This window comes from Mesocricetus auratus, unplaced genomic scaffold, assembly GCF_017639785.1.
Source record: "Mesocricetus auratus isolate SY011 unplaced genomic scaffold, BCM_Maur_2.0 Super-Scaffold_15014, whole genome shotgun sequence".
In the NCBI taxonomy this organism is placed as follows: domain Eukaryota; kingdom Metazoa; phylum Chordata; class Mammalia; order Rodentia; family Cricetidae; genus Mesocricetus; species Mesocricetus auratus.
The window spans coordinates 29587579-29604765 of record NW_024429186.1 but is presented as its reverse complement, the minus strand read 5'-3'; the positions used below and the strand labels follow the sequence as shown (position 1 = coordinate 29604765).

The 17187-nt window shown below is 49.4% G+C and overlaps 1 protein-coding gene across 4 annotated transcripts in view; it reads left to right on the top strand.

The window, feature by feature from the left end:
* Adck1 (aarF domain containing kinase 1) overlaps positions 1-9580 on the top strand; it is a 95197-nt gene extending 85617 nt beyond the window's left edge. For all 4 annotated transcript variants that reach the window (XM_013123539.3, XM_005083993.4, XM_013123538.2 and 1 more), the window contains 4 exons: positions 3052-3201; positions 4530-4727; positions 6957-7150; positions 8873-9580. In XM_013123539.3, the coding sequence (XP_012978993.1) occupies positions 3052-3201; positions 4530-4727; positions 6957-7150; positions 8873-9044 (714 nt within the window). In that variant the 3' untranslated portion in view covers positions 9045-9580. The remainder of the gene's footprint in view (positions 1-3051; positions 3202-4529; positions 4728-6956; positions 7151-8872) is intronic.
* Positions 9581-17187: the final 7607 nt, after the last annotated feature.

Below are 17187 nucleotides of genomic sequence, written 5' to 3'. Positions count from 1 at the left end.
ATAGAGACTGAGGACTGGGGTGACTTCTCTCTCAGGCCACCCTTTCCCAGAATGGCAGCACCAAGATGGCTTCTGTGCTGAACTATTGGCATCAGCCAACTCTTGTCCCTTGTGCTTTGCCTTCTATACCTGTCAGTCCTAGTGACATCTGGTTAGCCGAGCACTGAGAGCAGCTCCCAAGCAGGAAGGTCTCCAAGTGGCAGCTGGGGGTGTTGAAATGGTGTGTGTGTGTGTGTGTGTGTGTGTGTGTGTGTGTGTGTGTGTGTGTACAACAGAGAAAGATAGAGACAGGGAGACAAAGAGACAGGCAGAGACATGGGGAGAGACAGACAGAGAGAGAGAGAGACAGAGAGAGAGAGACAGAGAGAGAGAGAGAGAGAGAGAGAGAGAGAGAGAGAGAGAGAGAGAGAGAGAGAGAGCAGTACTCCCACCTGCCCCATGGAAGATCCACCCTCAGGGATATGAGCACTCCCACCCTGAATCCGCATGCCCCTGGGGGGCCATCTTTCATTGTAGAAATAAGGGGCCCAGAGCGATTAGCAATATTTCAGAAAGCTTAAGGGAGATCATACATCTCCCTGTGACAGGTTTGCCCAGACTAAATGAAATGTCACTTCTCCACATTTTGACTGGAATTCCGTCAGCTCAGTCTGGCTGCGCTGCTTATCTTGGGCCGATCAGGAGCCCTGATTGGACTTTATATGCGTCCTTGACAAATAAAAATGAATGATTACTTAATAAATGGAATCGGTTTGTCAGATATGGCCTTTTGAAGCGTGGCTCCGAGGAGCTCCAAGGAGCCTAACAAAAAGGGTTCTTGGTCGCACAGAGATGGGGAACTGGCTGGCTTATCCAGGCTTTGCTTTGGCTGAGGCCCATCTCCCTAGGAAATAGAAAACACTGGCCCTGGGACCCCTGAGATTCCACCTGGGGAAAAGTCCAATTCCTAACGAGAATGACTAAGTCCCAAGATATGTTTCATTCGAGGCAAATTTCAGGAGTCACAGTGTCGGTGTGGCAGGGTAGTGCCTTTGGCATCTTCCAATGTACTGGCCTGTTACAAAGAACCAGTGACAACTACCACAGGGACATCTACATGAGGTCACTTGGTCCCAAGCCCTGTGGCATGCTCCTTCACCTCTGTAGCCACCCATGAGAATTATGACTTACTGAAACCAGTAGTGTAAGCAGCTGGTTCACAGTCTCTAGGGAAAGGTACAGATGTAGGTGCAAACCATGGAGAGGGCCGTTGTTAGGCAGCTGGGGGTCACGCCTACTTTGAGCAAACAAGACTCTGCTATCAGAGTCCTCAGTGCTCTCAGTCCCTTGTCTGCAAAGTGGGGGTCATAATCCTTCCTACCCTTTGAGCATTATTAGTAAAGGATGGCAGCTATTGTTCTAACGTGGGGTTATTCTTTTATTCAAGTCCTCTGTAACTCAGGCTCGCCCTGGGCTTGCAACCCTCCCATCTCGGGTTCCAGGGTGCTGAAATCACAGGTCTATGCCACCACTTTTGACCTAATTCTTGACCATTAGGTCATTCTTGATCTTTTAACTTGGTGCTGATTACAAATGGTAGGGTCTTGGGAGAGACTGATAGGATTAGGATAAGCACTGGGTAGGAAACACAGCATCTTAAGGACCACGGAGAGCTCACTCACGTTGCGTGCAGTCTTACTTTGCTGGTCAGGTGCTGGTACAAGCAAGTGCATGTGTAATAGAGCCAGTCTGCAGCACATCAATTGCACTTCAATAAAGCTGTTTAACAAAACAGAGCCAGTCCCCACTGTCCTAGGAGTTTATGACAGTGAACCAGATGGTCATTTGTCAAATAATCACACGAGCAATTGCTAGTGCCATAAAAGAAAAGGCCAAGGATCCTTTAGGAGTGTATGATGAGAGCATGCTTCCAGCCCCGGATAGGAAGGAAGGGGGCCTGGACTTAGAGATGGGGAGATGACAGAGGTGCATTGTGGCAGCAGGAATGGTTTGCACTAAAGGCCTGAGGGAGCAAGGCACTGGCGTCACTGAAGGAGAGAAAGCAGGTGTGACCAGAGAGAGTGTGTCTCATGCAAGGGGAGAACAGGGAGAGAGGCAAGACCTTAGGCCATAGAACTTGTTTCCTAGGACTTAACAGTTGAGGAAGAATCTTAATCTTGAGGCCCCCTCCCTATGAACCCCAGCTCCCTTGTCTCCACTATGTTAATTTGTTAATGACCGTGAGGTTCAACCGAGGCTGGAAGGAATGCCAAGAACAGTCAGTGTCCTGGGGCGTCTACCTTCTGGGCCTGTCTCTGTCCCCTGGACACCCATCGATGGATCATCTGGGGGCTCTGGTCTGGTTCTATTCAGCAGCTGCTCCCTAGCTGGGAAGAGGCTTTTAGCTTTAATAAAAAAGGGAGTAGAGATAAGAAGGCTGCCTTGGCAGGGTGCGCAGAAATGACAGGATGATTTAAATGGCCTCTCCAGTGTCGTTTCTTCTGTACAGACATCATAAATCAGATTAGCATTGGGCTCTGGGGGATGGGGAGAGGGGAGCAGGGCCTGGACTCTGGGTCTGTCTAGGACCGACCAGGTGGCAGGGCAGCTCCAGAGGAGGGACATTGTATCTGTCACCTGTTCCTGACCCAACCCTGTTCTTTGATGGAGTGGGTGGGACTATTCCCACCACCCACTCTCACTTTCGGGAAAGTGAGCAGAGGGGCTGATGAGAGAGCAGGGAGGAGAGGGATGAGGGAAGTGGGCAGGACAGGGTGGGAGGGGAGGGGAGCACTGACAGCCGTCAGGAAATGGAGAAGCAGCCATCACCCCCCCCCGCTACATGCAGGAAGTCACACTGGGCACTCGGGAAAACACTGGGGGCTAGCGCTGTCCAGGCACGTGTGAGTTCCAGGTGGTTTTAATGCGTGGTCGTGTTTGAGCTGAGCCTCTCTGTCTTAGATGTGAGAACTGCATTATCTCAGACTGCTCTGGCCTCACTGGCATCTCTTAGAAGTTCCTGGAGCAAGTGTGGGCAGGGCAAAGCCCCCCACCGGACTGCTTCTCTTTCAGATCTCCTGCCACCTGGGCAAGATGTACAGTGAGATGATCTTTGTCAATGGCTTCGTGCACTGTGACCCCCACCCAGGCAATGTGCTAGTGCGGAAGCATCCCGACACGGGCAAGGCCGAGATTGTCCTCCTGGACCACGGGCTTTACCAGGTAGGAAAAAACTCCGCTCTTTCATGGGATTGTAGCCCACTGGTGCCCTCCAGAAGCCCTGCAGATGGGGGTCGGCAGGTGGCTGAGGGAGCTGGGGAGGGCCCCTCTCCCCAAGGAACTGTCATTTTTGCAGAACCCTAGCCCAAGAATTTCCTGAAACTCAGCACCCATGTGACACAGTGAAGTCACTCTGACCTCCTTTGTAACTGTTGTGAGGAGCAGATAGGAGGAGCGTGCCAGTGTGGCCATGTCTTCCCAGGGGACTGCAGGTCACCTCAGACTCTGCTGTGTGTGAGCGGGAACTTCAGGAGACAGGGGACTGCATAATCAGTCCTAGTGAGGAAAGCAGGGTTGGAGGCCCTCGACTTCGTCTTCTGGAGCTCAGAACAAATAGTTACTATGGTATGGATGAACCACAGCCAGCACCGTCAAAGCGGGGCATATTACTATCAACCTGGGACCCTAGCTTGATTTGATTCCATGAGGCACATGGTCCTGAAGAGATCTCACATTCCTTTCTCAGGCCTTGATACACAACCCTAATCTCAGCTTCTGCTGAAAGGCTTGGTAAAATAGGGTGCAGGCCAAAATTAGGCCAGCTGTAGTCACATGGAGCCCAGTGACAGATGGCCCAGTCCTGATGGAAGTTCATTGGCTTGCTCACGTGCTAGTCCTGGGTGTGTTGGACGGAGTCTTCAGGGCTCTGTTCCCTAGGACTCACAGGAGGTGATGACAGAGGAGAGGGCTAGGGGATATATGGGAGAGCTTTGAGGGAGAAGAACTATGCATGTCTTCTCTGGGAGGCCAGGGAAGTAGCCTGTGCCTAAAATGGAGATGCCAGTATAGATTTTGGAGGGCAAGTTAGCAGTCTCTGCCAGTTAGGACCAAGGCTAGCTGATACAGGTTGAGTATCCCTAATCTAAAAATGTGCATTTCCAGTGCTGGAAGTTTTTGAACACTGTGACACCACAAGTGGAAAATTCTATGCCTCCTAACTTTGTTTCATGCTCAAAATTGTTAAACACATCGTGTAAGACAACCTTTAGGCCATGTATGTAAAGCATGTATGAAACAAATGAATTTCATGCTTAGATGTGTGATCCAGCCCCAAGATACGACGTATATGCAAATCTGAAAAAGAGAAACCAAATCTAGAGCATTTCTGGTCCTGGGGGTTTCAGATTCATGATATTCAAACCCCGTTAGTTTTTGAACTTGGGCCCCTAGGAACCTCTGGGTGTTGGGGAAACGATGGTCCTCCTCATGCCCTGTGCAGTGCTCAGGCCTTGGGTCAAGAGAGACTGCTGACCGTGCTGCCCGGGCTCTAGGTGCTCACAGAGGAGTTCCGCCTGGACTACTGCCGTCTGTGGCAGTCCCTGATCTGGACTGACATGGAGAGGGTGAAGAAGTACAGCCAGCGCCTGGGGGCTGCGGAACTCTACCCACTGTTTGCCTGTATGCTCACAGCCCGGTCCTGGGACTCCGTCAAAAGAGGCATTGGCCAAGCTCCAGTCACTGCCACTGAGGTAGGTGACCGTTTCACAGACGCAAGGGTCAGGGCCGAGGGACCCCCTTCCAACCCAGTGTCTAAGGCTCATGATTGGTGGGCGGTGTGTCTCTGTAGGGAGGGCTGTGTTGGAACCACATAGGATGAGGAGTAGGGCGGAGAGTAGGAACTATGGCACTGGGGTGAGGAGGGCAGGGGAAGGATAGCCTATGGCGTCCTCTGGGACCTCATTAGCCTGGAGGAGACATAAGGCTTGTGGACTTAAATCCTAGACCCCAGTAGCTTAGTGAGACGCCAGGCTCCCTCCAGCATCCTTCTTACTCCTGCAGCTCTTCGCTTCTCCCACCCACTGGGCATAGCTCCCGTGGCTGCCTGCATCCCTCCGGCTTCCTCTCCATCCGCAAACACTCTGCTCAAGTGGAGCAGCCCTTTTGCTTCACCCTTTGCTCATGAACGTTGGCTGTCTGGACAGGACACAGGCTTTTGGGAGCTCCTGTCCGCCATATTCCTGCCCAGGCTCACAGGAACTTATTTGCTTGTTTCTTAGTGGTGAGCAGCAGACTCAGTGCCTCTTCTCTCTGCATGTAGAGATGGGGTCCTACTCATGCTTTTGAAGAGCCTGGTCACTGCTTCCAGCGCCTCCTCTCCGTGGTCCCATGACCTTGGATACTCCCATCAGCCATTTGGGCTTCAGGGTCCTTCCCTGCAAGCTGCTTTGTTACAGGCACCTCTAGCAAAAGGCTGGGTCTAGAGTCTCAAACAATGTCTTAAACAGTCTATTTCTCGACCCGGCGGTGGTGGCGCTCGCCTTCAATCCCAGCACTCTGGAGGCAGAGACAGGAGGATCTCTGTGAGTTCGAGGCCAGCCTGGTCTACAGAGTGAGTTCCAGGACAGCCTCCAAAGCTACACAGTGAAACCCTGTCTCAAAAAACAAAACGAAACAAAAAGTCTGTCTCTCACCAGTTACTGGCTTCATTTTCCTTCAGACAGGCATGTTTCTCCAGTGGGCCTAGTGGCAGTGATGAACACTTGCTATCCCAGGCTCTACAGCCTTAAAAAGCACCCCAGAAGAGGGGCAATCTAGGGCTAGGAGGAGCTCTGCTTTCTGTTTTACTGTCATTGCATGTAAAGTGCCTACTCACAGTTCCTGGAGTTCATCCATTCGATAAACATTTGCTTTAGCTGGCCCCTGAGCGTGTTTCAAAGCTCCCGTGGTCAACAGACAGACAGGCCTTTTGTGTAGTTTACACTTTGGTTGAGAGAGACAGACAGTAAACACTGCACAAACAGGCAAGCGGGATAATTGCAGGCTACTGGTACCCTGGCGGAAACAAGGAAAGAGATGTGCATGAGGAAGGGGTTGGGAGCCTGTCTCAGAGACCTGGGATGGTGGTTGACCTTTGATCTGAGGTGTGAAGGATGAGAGAGACATCAGCCTCAGGAGCGCCTGAAGGATGCACTCCCGGCACACTAAGGCCCAGGGCAAACACGTTTGGTGTGGTCTGGAGGTTGGTGGGCCACAGAGAACACCACATGGGGCTTTATGTGCTGTGGGAAGAGGTACAGACTTGGCTCTGAGGAGGCTCTTGGTGGACTTTGAGCAGGATGCTCCGATCTGCCATCTTAAGGGTTTCTGTGGAGTGAGAATCCACGCTTAGAAGCCCCGCTGGCTGAGAATGAACCTGACACTGGTAGCCCCGGGCTAGCAAGTAGCTCTTTGTTCCTGAAGAGTATGACCCGAAGGGTCAGATAAACTGCTGGGGTCACTTTCAGAAAGGAGGGCACTGGTTGTTGGGCAGGCACCACCATCAGGACCCAGGCAGTGGTAGAGCACAGGGAACAGTAGGGAGGAAGCAGTTCAAAGCTGGGGTGGGACCTGAGAGTTCTGTCCACGGAGTAGATAGGGCTGGGCTTGGTTAGCCAGTAGGGCTTCTTCCAGGTCAGCCTTGATACTGGCATTGAATAAAGCCTTCAGGAATCCTTGACCGTTTCTCAGAATACACTAGTGCTGTTTCCAGGGCTTGCCAGGGAGCCAGGCTGGGACCTCGCATCTGGATGGTCAGGCCACAGGGCCCCCGATGCTTTTCTTTTGGGATGATGCTCCACAGGGTACCACGGCAGCTGTGCTAGAAGCTGCCACCCGGAGCTTATTTGTGTTCTCTTGGTCCCAGGCTACCCCCCTGCTCCTGGCACTGTGATCCCCGCGTGCCATGCCGGCCATTCTCATGTCTTCTTGCTGCTGTCTAGGACTTAGAGATCCGCAGTAATGCGGCCAACTACCTGCCTGAGATCAGCCAGCTCCTTAACCACGTGCCTCGCCAGATGCTGCTCATCCTGAAGACCAACGAGCTACTCCGCAGCATTGAGACCACCCTGGGCACCCGGTCCAGTGCCAGCTCCTTCCTCAACATGTCTCGGTGTTGTATCAGGGCACTGGCTGAGTGAGTATGCTCCTGACTTGGCCACCGCCTCCAGTTCCAGGAACTGTTCCATGGGCTCCGCCTTCCCCACCACTCAGTCCTTAGGATCCGATCTTGGTTTCTCACCCTCTAGATCTCCCTTCAGATAATCACAGGGGCAAAATAGCTGCAGTGGCCTTGAGATGGCATCTTTGGGTAGCCTAGAACACCTGTACTTTGCCAAATGATAGCATCTGGGATTTCATCCTCCCAGTCCAACTGTCCAGATGATTTTCTTTTTTTTTTTAGTTTTTCAAGACAGGGTTTCTCTGTGTAGCTTTGGAGGCTGTCCTGGAACTCCCTCTTGTAGACCAGGTTGAACTTGAACTCACAGAGATTTGCCTGCCTTTGCCTCCTGAGTGCTGGGATTGAAGGTGCGTGCCACCAATGCCCGGCTCCAGATGATTCTTTCCCTCAAAGAAATTTAAAGTTGGTTTTTGAGCATCTCAACCCATCCAGGTGTCCCCTGGATTTGCGGTTAGGAAACCCCAACATGAACCTATTTCTAATTGGCCCTGGGACTTGAAGGCTCCTTGTACCAGCCCAGGCACTGAGGCCATTGCTCTTTATCCTGGAGATGTGTCTGTGACCTGGGGAGGCATGGCTAGTAGGCTCTCTTAGGGTCACAGAGCTCTTTAGATGCCTTAGCATCCTTGAGACACTGATGATAAGGGGAACCATGCTTCTTCAGGAAGGGTCTAGAGGAGCAAGCGCTAGGCCTCCAGTTGAGTACAGTGAACACACCAGAAAGGCTGCGCTGTGGCAGAATATTCTCAGCCCAGAGAGGAAGCCTAGCTGTGGTCACATCCCAGTCTGTCCATCCTGGGGAAGGAATGGATCATTGTGGGCAACCAACAGATTTGACCGCATAGACCCTGCATTCACTAGCAAACATGAGGTTGGGTTACAGCAAAATACTCCAGTCAATGAAGGACAGAGTTTGATTTATCTTTTCTCTGAGGGCAGAGGAAACCAAGTCTTAAAAAGTGAAAGGTCTTGGGTTTGGCGCTCAGTAGGGTCCAGGAGGTAGACAGCCTTTTGGGATGAGAGACTGTTTAGAAGAGTTACTAACACCGTAGACAGACAAACAGGTAGACAGAGCATGGAGGGGGCATCCAAGGAGGGTTCAGGTCCATGTCGCAGAGAGGGCGTCCCTTCTTAAAGGTTTCGGAGGAAGAGGGAGGTTTCATACCATATAGTTGACCAGTAGTTCACAGTTGGGACTTATCTAGGCTGTCCCTGATCACACACAGGTTCCTATAGGGGGGGCTTGTTTTTTTTTTTTTAATAGCAGCTACGAGAAAGACCACTGTGGCTTGATTAACTCCTAGCCTAAAACCTAACAAGAGGTCCTTATCGTATTCTAGTTTTCATTGTGCCTTTGTTTGGTTCAGAGAGACTGAGCTGGGTTGATTCATAAAGTGCTTGGTCTCCCAGTCACCTGACCTGCCTGCAGACTCTGACTGTACTTGTGTCAGGGTGAGATGGGGCTCTGGGTTGGCATATTTACTGTACTTTTGGGAAAAGAAACCACTCAATGTTCTGCTGGGTGAGGGGGTCAGTGCCTTGATGCCTATTTTATTGCTTTGAATATCTTCTTTGGGATATCCACCACCTGCCGTCTTTTATTTTTCTCCATGGTGCTGAGCTGGTGTTTTCTCACCTCTGTTCCTTTCCTTCTCTTCTTTGTCACCCCTCCTCTAGGCACAGGAAGAGAGACGCCTGCTCATTCTTCAGAAGGACCCAGATATGTTTCAGTGAGGCCTTTACCCTTTGGCAGATCAACCTTCATGAACTTCTGCTTCGAGTGAAGGGCTTGAGGCTAGCTTCCTGGGTCTCAACTCTCCTAGGTTGGCTGACTCGGGCTCCACACTGAGTGTGACTGTCATTCCCTGCCCCTCCCTAGTGTCTTTCCACACCTCATTCGTTCCGTCATGCTCTGAGTATCCACTGACACATGTCCGCCCAGGATTGGCCTGTGGTCCCAGGGTGGACTTCCATGGCACCATCATACCCTGCCGTTGGAGTCCCCAACTGAAGACTTGTCTTGGGGCCCTGGACTGTACTGGGGAGTGAGTTTCTTTCCTCTAAGGAGGGGATAAAACAACCTTCTTCCCATTTCCTGTAGGTGCCATTGGCTTGGTCATCCTCACATTCACGGGGATTGTCAGAAAGTACCAACCACATGTGCCGAAAAGGGCATGTTTAACTTGTAGGAAAAAAGTAGGTTCTTGGAACTTGCTAAAGAACAGACTTTGTATTTTTGCCATATCACTCCCAAACGTGTCTCACCTCAGTGAGGAAGGCTACATCTGAGAGTAAACTGTGCAGCTGTGGGTTCATGCTGTCATGGTGACATCTCCAGTATTATATATATTGTGTTTTAATAAACCCTTGTTTATTAAACTTGTAGGGACTGTCCCTTCTGACTCAATGGCTCCACTTGAACTATTATTTGCTCTTGGTAGCTGCTTCCTTGGGAAACCCCTAGGTTTCTAAGGGAGGCCTAGGAGAATGAAGTCTGATTTGGTTGTAGAATTTATTTGCTAGGTTGGGAGCAAATCCACATGGTTTGCAGTGGACCTGAACACCATGTACCCTGGACCCTGCCCCTATGAGCCATATAGGCTGTAAGACTGCCTGACACAGCGTCACACCCTGCTACTTGGAGGCTTCTCCTCCTCCATCTACATTCCAGATCTTCACTGGTGGTATTAAGACGTTCGAAGTTTGGACCTAGAGGCAGAGATAATCTCCCACTGGTTTCCAATGACTGGGGCACCTGCCTTGTTCAACTTGCTAGGTTCTGACTTACCCTTTTGACCTGAGTCTCAGGTCTAAGATTGTCCTTCCAGGTCTTTGGAGACATCAGTCTCGATGATGAAACCACAGTCATTGTGGATGTATGCATTCTGACATATCCATGTCACCTGTTGAAGTTGTTCCTATTCTATTGCCTTGTCAGCATTCACATCTCCTAGTTCATCATCTGCTACTGTGTCTGCATGGTGTCTGGGTCCCGGAGACCCCACATATGGCAGGCTCCATGATCACCCATGCTTGCAGATGGATAACTAACCCCAAATCTGAGCCTTATTTTGTTCTCTTTGTTAATGATACAACAAGCAGATTTTTCTAGTGGTCAGAGACTATTTGCATTCTTTTATTTTCTGAAAGAATTGATTGTTCTTGGTGACCAGTTGGATGTATCCAGGGACCCGGGAGAATAATTTGCAAGCTCTGTTATTAATCATGAGGATACACGCTGCATATTCTATTTTATGGTGTCTTTTACAGCCACTGAAGCAAATATAAATGTCCCTTCTGTTCAAGAGAAGGGTCACTTGCTTTTCACGGCGGATGTAGTGGTTGGCTTAATCTGGAATTTAAAACATCAGTGTGTTGCCTGTAGACTTAACACCCAAGACAGTTTCCAGGCTAGGAAGGGTGGTTGGGAGTATAGGGAAGTTTGCAAATCTAGGAGTAGGCTGATACTTATGCTTGCTCCTTGAGTTGTCCTGTGTGCCTGAGTTGAGTACCTCTAAGTACCTGGTACATAGATGCCCTGGCCTTTGGTTAGTACTCTGTAAGCACGGGGATATTGGGAGTCTTGGCAGACTTGGTGGCTCACAGGAGGTGCTTCGAGGATGGCCAGGTTAATATCAGCACTGTATCTTCCAGGATCAGAGCTGCTCAGCCTCTACACTGCAGGCTGTAGGGGCCTTCTTGCCATCGCACAGGTGCCCCTAGAAAGACAGAGCTGCTCTAAGAGGTCCCCAAGCAAATTCTGGGTAGTGGTGTTGATGGGAGGTTTGCAGCAGTCCTTAATGTGGGCACCTCTGGGAAGAGTGATGCCAGTGGGGTGAGTGGCCAGGCAGGTGTGGCTGGAGCAAGAGATGGGTTCTGAGTCAGGGTGTGACCAGTGTGCGGTGCATCCCTGGCAGTGGGGACACAGGCCACGTTGGCTGCACAGGAGGGTCCGTATTTAACAGGAGACCTTGAACACCAGGTAACCTGGTGCTACTATTCCCGCTTTGTGAACTGAAGGAAGCCCCTACAGTCATGTTTGGCAAAGTCATTTGCTCATCAGCCCTCTGCTGTCCTCTCCCACATTTTTCTCCTTCCTGTTTTCATTTGTTCCTCCCCCTCCCCTTCTTCTGCTTTGCCGTATTCTACGAAGCAAGGCCTGGAGGGTCAGGCTGTCTTTATCTGATAGAAGGAGGGCTCAGCCCCTGGAAGAGTCAGTGGGAGCCCTGGGCTGTGCTGTCACTGATATTTTCCAGGGTCACTGCCTTCTGGTCAGGCCTGGCTGCTCCTGGAGATGCCCTGGCAGCCAGCACTAACCTGCTTCCCCCCTGTGCCAGTTTGCTGTCATTGGCCAGGACTGTGGGGATGATGAGACACTACTTTCTCTCAACTCTGCCTTCGGTTCCTAGGTGCAGAGCTCTGACTCTTCTTCCCATGTTCCTCTCTCCTGGGACCAGCACAATGATGGATGTTCAGCCCTGCCTTTCCAGGTCCTCCCCATTCCCCCTCCCCGCACCATGCATGATCGTTCTATAGATTTTCCTGTGTAAGCCAGCCACTTGGGGTCCTATTAAGTTCTGAATTTTTGCTTCTGTGAGCCTGGGTGACACTGCATTGGTAATCAGCCTCCAGGGAATTGTCGTGCTGAACCAGAGCTGCAAGGATGGAGAACAGTGGTTTTGGGGGTGTGGTCCCAGGAAGCCACCAGTCCATCACCCAGGAACTTGTTAGGAACATAGTCCCTGTGCAGACTCACTGAACCAAACCCTGCCTTGAGGCCACCAGTTGCTTTAATAATTCTTCCAGGATATGCTGATGCGTTCTTGCCCGTGAAGTTCCGCCTCGATGGCTCTCAGTGCTCCCTGCATAGCAGAATCCCTGGGAGCTTCATCTGCCTGAGATTCTGAATTAGTTGGTTTGAAAGCATGCCAAACCCATCATCCTAAGATATGTGGCTAAGTTGCTATTCTGAAGTATTCTCTGATTGCTGGCTGATTTGCAAATGTATTATCCCCCTCCCCCTAAGGTCAACATCTCATGCAACCAGGCTGCTTTGATTAATAGGATGGATATTCACTTTAGTACAGTGTTAGTAACAGAAGGACAGGTGCTGCTGATCTAGCCAGTTCCTCACTGATGTCCTTGCTGTGTTGTGGATCTTGTCTAGACTACTACTTGATGCGGAATTCCGGTGTATATGTCAATAAAGCACTGTTGGCCAATAGGGAAGCAAGATAGGTGGGACTAGGAGTCCAGGAGGACTCTGAGTAGGAGAAACACAGGGAGTCACCATGTAGCCGCATAGGGGTAAGAAGTCCGGAACTTTTCTCCGGTAAGAGAAATACTTAGATTAACAATTATGGGGGTAAATACTTAAGTCAGAGATAGCCAGTAAGAAATCAAGCAAAAGGCCAACAGCTTCATAATTAATACAGCGTCCTGTGTGTTCATTTGGGGACTGCAATGTGGTAGAGCCCAGGTGATGTGGGGAAAAACCAAAGCTGCTGGCAAGGAAAAGGCTTCTCTCTACAACTACTGCACTTCCTTATACCATCTCCTCAGACGCATTTGATCTGTAACAATCCAGCCTCTGAAACCCTCCTGTGTTCTGAGACCTTGACTCTTGGAAAGAGTGCTGGCTTGAGACTGCAGAATGGCTCTGTCCAGTGTCTGTTTTCTCGGGACTAGACTTTGTTGAGGGTTTTGACTAGGGACTCACCCTCCTTATCCCAGCCTGCCATGGGAATACAACTCTACTGTGATCTTGATCTTGATCTTTGAGGCTCCGCAGCTGGGACTCCTGCTTTAGTCTCATATGCCTTCCAGATTCTTCTAGAGAAGGAAGGCACAGCTTAGGAACTCCTTATTTCTGGGCACCAGGCAGAAGATCTTCCAAATCAAAAAGCTTTCAGGAAATAAAGCCCACAGATAACACAAGGCGATAAGCACAACGTAATTAAAATGGTGTTGGGGTTTTGATGTTTCTGTTAGCCATAATTAACTCTTTAAGCACCCCAGTTGTAATGAGCAGTGACTATAGTGCCATCAGAACCTTAACCATTAATCCCCTTCTTCCCCAAGAGGCAGACTCAGTGATGGGAGTTTTACTTTCCAGGTGTATTCACAGTTTTAGAATGGGAATGACCTGTGGGCTTCATAGGGTGCCATCAGCAAATCATGCAGGGTAGGTCTAACCTGGCAGCCCAACAGTGTCTGCAACTCTAGCAGGAACAAAAGAGTCTTACCTCGGCTGTGGTGGCCAGGTGTATTGAGATCTGCTGGTCATGAACGATGGAGGTGACTGATGGGCTTGTCGCCAGGGTGATAATAGAGAGGGAGAGCCAGAGGGATGCTAGCAACACAGAGACTTTCTTCTCTTCAGCACAGACATTGGGTGGACATGAAGCCCTTTCAGACCCATCAAGCTAGAGAAAAGAGGTCAAAGTGAGGGATCTGGGCTGTTTCTGCTCTCATGGAACTTCTAGAAGGCACAGCTCAATTGGCAGGGCTATTTAGCTAGTTAGAACTCCTTTCTAGCACAAAGCAAGCATGTACATACCAGATGGCTATAAAAATCCACCGACAATGGTTGGGCCATCACCAAATCAGTTTAGGGTAGAATTGAAGGGCAAGGGCAAGGAGTTGACCCAAATTCTACTCTTCTTTCCATATATTTACTCTATATTGCCAGTATGATCTTGGACAGGTAAGTTGGGCTATGTGGGCCACAATTTCTCAGTTAGAAAAGTTGAGGTATATCTGGGCATAGGCATAGTGATGCATGCCTTTAATCCTAGCACTAGGGAGGCAGAAGTAAGTGGACTGGTGAGTTTGAGGTCTACAGAGTGAGTTTTAGGACAGCCATGACTACACAAAGAAACCCTGTCTCGAAAAGAAAAAAAAAAAAGAAAAAGGACAAAAATGGAGCTAATAATGCATATCTCTTATAAGTACTGACAGGATCAGGTTATATAAATGATAGAATGTCTTTGGAGAAAAAAGTCACCCAGTAAATGCCCAGTAAATACTTATTATTAACTCCTGTGGATCACTTGTTCTTGAAGAGGACATGGGTATGGTTCCCAGTACCCATAACTGTCAGTAATTCCAGTCTCGGGGAATCCAATGCCCTTTTCTGATCTCTGTGAGCACCAGGCACACATATTGTACACATTCATACATGTAGGCAAGACACTCATAAAATAAATCTGAAAAAATTAAATACATAAAAGAGATTAAAAGCTGGGATCTTGTTTTCCTACAGCTTCCCTTGCAGCTAGGTTCACTCATTACATGAATGGTAAAGGGGAATCTTAGGAAAGTGAGAAAATCTTTCTTTAGAAAATGTTAAAGGCACCAGGCAGTGGTGGTGCATGCCTTTAATCCCAGCACTTGGGAGGCAGAGGCAGGTGGATCTCTGTGAGTTTGAGACCAGCCTGGTCCACAGAGTGCGTTCCAGGACAGGCTCCAAAGCCACAGAGAAACCCTGTCTTGGGAGAAAAAAGAAAAGAAAAGAAAATGATAAAGACATATTTATGTGTGTTGCCTCTTCCTTTCAGCAGGAGAGGCTGGTGTGTGGTTTGGGATATTGAACCTATAGATGCTCTTTTATGGCCTAAAGACAATTGAGAACAATGTATTTTATTGGTATATTGCTATGGACTGAATTATGGGCTTCCTTAAAGGAGTAATTCAAAATAGAGTCTTAGTGATGAGGTTCTGGTCCTAGTGGGGTAGTATCCTCACAAGATGAGGAGACACCAGAGCTCCCTCTCTACCCCCCAGAGGGGATATGTGAGACTATGGGATGGCAGCTGTTCACAGGAAGATAGATGTCACTAGAACCCAACAGTGCTGCCCCTTTCTGGACTCCCAGCATCCAGAACTGTGAGAAAGTAATTTGTTGTTTGAAGCAACAAGTCTGTGCCGGTTAGATGTGGCAGCCTCAGAGAATATAGACACTGAACATCCTCTGCCAGGTGCTGGGCAGCCTCATGTCATTGCCTGTTAGAGTAATGTCACACTGTACTCACAGACTTAAAGCTCATTACGCAGTTCATGCAAGGTAGAGGGATTCCCCTGGGAAAGGACTCAGGTTCTGTCTGGAATGGGACCTGAGTAAAAAACAGACATATTGCCGGGCGGTGGTGGTGCACGCCTTTAATCCCAGCATTCGGGAGGCAGAGGCAGGCGGATCTCTGTGAGTTCAAGGCCGGGCTGGACTGATAGCCTCCGAAACAATACAGAGAAACCCTGTCTCGTAAAAAAAACAAAAAACAAAAAAAAAAAAAACAAAAAACCAAACCAAACCAAACAAAACAAAAAAACAGACATATTGCTGGCTTTCATTGTGATTGGGGTGGGACCATGGCTGCTTGTGAGAGTAGACACATGATACATATCTGTTGTAGAAAATGGAACTAGGAGGCTTTTAGAGCACCAGGAGGACCCATGTCTGTTAATCTGGTATCCCTAACCCTGTGGTCTGTGATTGGCATCGGGAGAGCCACATTAGATCTCAAAGATCCTGGCAGTTTGTATTAGGAATGCTTGGTCTGTTTAGCTGCTATGCTGAATTTACATGAACTTAGGGAGTGGCAAACACATTGGCTCTAGAGGTCAGAAATCTGAAACCACACCCTGGTCATGCTACAGAGAATGAAAGGAATGGATTGCTTGGCCTTTTCTGGTCATGGAGGCTGTTTGTGTCCCTTGATTGTGGCTCTATCACTCCATCCTTGTCTCTGTTGTCATGGTTCTCCTCTGATCCTCCAATTCTCTCCAGAAAGATTGTTTTAATGAACATTGGAGCCATCGACTAACTCAGAGGAATCTACCTTGTCTGCAAAGCACTCTGACCATGTAGGGTAGGGTACCATTTGTGGACATCTTTGAGGGCCATGTCTGCAAAGGGCTCTGACCATGTAGGGTAGGGTACCATTTGTGGACATCTCTAGGGCCAAGAGGAGTAATATTCTACCTCCAATGGTACTGGTAGTGCTAATCCAGTGTTATTCTGAGTGGAAGACTTAGCTACCAGTAAGTACTATTTTAAAGCAATAAAGATAATATCTAATACTGAGCACTGATCACATTGCCTCTTCATGGATTCGGCTTATGGGACATACTCTAGGGAGCACCACTGTCAGCTGAACAGAAGAACACACTGCACAGAAGGTCTGTGTCACTGTGGGAGCAGCTAGGAACCAGCAGTGGGGACAGACTCTGAGCTGAGGTAGCCCACAGCCAGGACTTGTCCTCAGCCCCTTTGTTGCATGACACATTGCTTTGACTTGCTGTTTTCCTCCACTGGAGTGCACAGCTTGACCCGGACTTCCTAGGCTGCTGGAGGTGAAGCCCTCCCTTCTTTCCAAAGCCTCCTTGGCCTGGGGTTGCTGGACAGCTGGGTGAGGGTACCCCTTGAGTGTTACTTCTCCCCTAAGCACTAGGTGTTTGGAAGCCAGGCCTCTTGAAACACTGCCTACCAGGACACACCCTTTCCAGAAGGTTCTCATAAGGGGAGTTAGTATCAGAAATACCATTTTTCTTTCTAGGAATATAGAAGTAGTTGTGTTTTTTTTCTAATTCTTTCCCTACATCCCAAAAATTCAGGCACGAGTGACCAGAATGTGAGGCAATTAGGAGGGAAACCATATCCATTCAGGAGATTTGAAGGAACCGAGTGAGTTCTGTCGCACATTAGATCTGATTCATAGGTGTCATGGCAGCTGGCCTTGAGTAGCCTCTGTTCCTTTCTCTGTCTTTGGCCTGGTGCTGAGTCTCTGGTGGTAGCTAGCACCAGAGGTTAGGCTGGTCTTAGTTCTCCTGTCACTGAGTCTCTAAGCCACAGCTTCCCTTCTGTGGGATGGCAGCAGCTGCTCCCCAGGTGTTCTCCACAGGTTGTAGTGACTGAACAGAGTTGCCAAGCCAACAAGAGAAAGCAGTGCTGTAAACCCAGCACTGGCGCCTTGCTGCTTTCACAGACACCCATC